The 3,332-nt window shown below is 23.1% G+C and overlaps 1 protein-coding gene across 1 annotated transcript; it reads right to left on the bottom strand.

Moving 5' to 3' along the window:
* Positions 1-349: 349 nt before the first annotated feature.
* Phum_PHUM432080 (kinesin heavy chain, putative) lies at positions 350-2,173 on the bottom strand (the record flags this gene model as incomplete). Its single annotated transcript, XM_002429359.1, has 6 exons — positions 350-539; positions 851-1,077; positions 1,161-1,346; positions 1,440-1,595; positions 1,707-1,946; positions 2,063-2,173. 6 exons carry the CDS (start codon positions 2,171-2,173, stop codon positions 350-352), a joined length of 1,110 nt encoding a protein of 369 aa, XP_002429404.1.
* Between the last annotated feature and the right edge of the window lie 1,159 nt (positions 2,174-3,332).

Below are 3,332 nucleotides of genomic sequence, written 5' to 3'. Positions count from 1 at the left end.
CGCTGCTCTCTTTATCTACAAAAATAAAAATGAAAATTAATGTATAGGCAATTTGCAATACATCAAAGCATATAAAAAGTATTTTTTATTTATTTTTTTTAATTATTTAAGGAGACAAAACGGCGAGAGGGGGGGGTTTTTCAAAGATTTTATTTGTTTAAAACCTGAAGGATCCTATCCTGAGATAAATTACAATAATTTGGAGCATTTTGCAACATGCCTGCTAACTCTGCTTCATCGATTAAACGTTGACATTCTTTCTGAAACCAGCAAAAAAAATTTTTTTTAAATTTACTTTTTTTTTCTTCCAACCATAAAAAAAAATTTATTATTTTTAAATTATTTAAATTTAAAAAAATAATACAATGTAAAAAAATTTATTTTTACTTACTTCCAAATTTTTAATTTGCAAAAAACAATCAGTTTCAAAGTTGGTTTTAATTTTTGTCGGTTTAAAACCTTTTAACTTTTCTCCAAATTTTAATGACGATATTGTTTGTGAAAGATTTGGGTCATTTCCATGAATATGAGCGATAAACCTAAAATTAATTATAGTAAATATTTATTAAAAAAAAAAAAACATTATAATTGGAAATTTTATCTAAACTAGATATATGATTTCAAAATATCTATGAAGTAAATAAATAAATAAATTAATAAATATTGTAATCTTCTTTTCTTTTTATTTATTTATTTATTTACTTATTTTTTAAATTCCATTTTATAATAGTGTAGTAAAAACAAAAAAAAAAAAATTGTAATATTAAAATAAAATAAATTAAGAATGTCAATACAAAATTTTTATATGGATTAATTGTATCATTTTAGTATAAAATTCAATAAATATTACCTTATGTGACAAGATGGCCTTAAAGTATCATGTAAAAATATAAGAAAACGGCACGACTTATAAGGACAAATGTGAGTTCCAGATTTCCATGATGTTCCTGACAAGCAAATAATTACTTGCTCTATTAAACATTTTGAAAGATTTGATTGTCCAACGGTATATTTATCTTTCCAATTTGATGTTTTGTGTCCATAATTGTCAATTCCAGCCATATCAATAATGTGAACCTGAAACATATTGAAAATTATTTATGTAGTTACAAAAAAATTATGTGTTATTTTAATTTCATTGTTAATTAAATTATAATTACCTTAGAATGAGTTATTATCGGATCAGTGTCAATAAGAGATTCAGAATGAATATAAAAAGTTAATATTGAATGACCTTTATTTGATCCTTTATATGGTGCTCCTTCAACATAAGTTTTTTGACATTCTGCTTTAAATATTGCCCTCCATGCCCATTCTTCACTCAGTATAGGATTTTCAATAACTTCCTTTTTTAATAATTTATTTTTCAGTTTTTAGAATTTTATAATTTTTATACAAATTTTACTTTATAAAATAAAAGAGAATGCAAAAAAAATTACTTGAATTTTATCAATCATTTTGCCATTAATTAAATCTCTGACAGTTTCTCCAATAAATTCTATATAACTTATACCCAAAGTTATTTTTGTTGTTTCTTGTTTTTGTTTGGCTTCGACAATTAATTGTGATAAAATTCTCAATATTAAACCTCTGTTCTAAACAAAATTGAAAAAATTTTTAACTTTTTTTTTTTTAAATTTTTTGTCAAGGATAAAATTATGGTAAAATTTTATTTAAAATAAGTAAGTTTTTTTTTTTTTTTTTACAGGAAACGGATGCCACAATCCGGAAGTCGTAAAAGTTTTTCCAGATCCTGTTTGACCGTAAGCCAAAATTATTCCACTGACTCCATTAAAAATGTCATCGTACCAATCTGATGCAACCGTTTCGAATATTTCATCTTGACTTGCATTCCATAAAATTCCATCAGTGCAAAATGCCCAAAAGTTTGGATTTTTCTGTTTAACCCCTCTAGCTAAATCTTGCAAACATCTTACATATATAACCTGTCACCAAATTAATATCCGATCATGTTGGATCAGCGTCTTTTTTTATTTATTTTTTCCTAAAATGTCCGTCCTTTCAGAGTGTTCCGGATGAATAAAATCTTTTTCCAACTCACCTTTTTGTTGTTATCTATTTTAACGTAATCATAATTGAAATCGACTGACGGCAACAATCTCACAAAAAGTTTTGAATTAAATGTTTTTTCTCTTTTAAGATATTTTGTCATTATTAAAATATCGGAAAATAATGATTTTGTTTGTTTTTAATAATATTTTTCCCAGTTAATATAAAATTATTTTATTTTACTCTTTAAACGTTCCATCATGTTGTTATTTCGTTTAACGTGATCGATCCTTTTATAAAAATGTAAACAAAGCTTTTGTCTAATGACACTTTTTCCCGCTAAATTCCTAACGGTTTTTATTGACTACTTCTTCTGGTTTCTCGCGTTTATATCATTTTTGTGTGTTTTTTTTTTTTACATTTCAATCAGGTAAAATAAATCGAATAATTTCCTTATTGTAAGTACAAATCATTTAAGTATTATTTAAAGTAAAAAAAAAATCATTTAAAGTAAAAAAATCATTAAAGTCTCCAAAGAATTAATTTTACTCTTAAATATAATATCTAACAAACAAAAAAAAAAGGCTTTTTTGTATTTTTAAACAAAAAAAATTTTTTTTTTTTTTTTTAAAAAGTGCTTTGTTTCACCTCCCACGATTGTTGTCAGTTGTTTTTTATTAATAATAGTACCCAAAAAAAAAAAAAAAAAAAAAAAAAAAGAAAAAAAAATATATAGATTTTCGAAGAGACGCGAGCTTTGCACGTGCGCCTCTAAAAACACACATTTGTACTTATTTGTTCATAAAAATATATAAATCCTTATGCTCCCTGCAATTTTTTTTATATAAACATTAAAATTTTTTTTGTTGCTTTAATTCATGAATGTGTTTTCAACGTTTTATTAACCTTTCATAAAATCATGTGCAAATTTTTTTATCAATGATTAAATTTTGTTTAAACTTAAAAAAAAAAAAAAAATTAAATTTAAATTAAGAATAAAAATTCATTGTTGGCAAATTTTTTTTAAAAATATTTTTCATTCATAATTTTTTTAAGTCATATGGTTTTATTTTTTTAGGTTTCTTTTTGTGGAAATTTTACTTTTGTATCAAATGTGAAAAGAATTTATATAATTTTATTATTTTCTTAACTTTCTTATTACATTAAAGAAATGTAATAATACTCGTTTAGGAAAAATTAATTTATGAGTTTGTATTGAGATTTTACTTGATTCAATTCATAACATGATTTGTTATGATTATCATTATGAAATTTGTTTGTTTGACACAAAACAATTGAAATGTTTATATATTATGTAAAAC

Source organism: Pediculus humanus, genomic scaffold, assembly GCF_000006295.1.
Source record: "Pediculus humanus corporis 1103172108198 genomic scaffold, whole genome shotgun sequence".
NCBI classification, from domain to species: domain Eukaryota; kingdom Metazoa; phylum Arthropoda; class Insecta; order Psocodea; family Pediculidae; genus Pediculus; species Pediculus humanus.
Note: the sequence above shows the minus strand (reverse complement) of the source record. Positions and strands in the feature narration are given on the sequence as shown.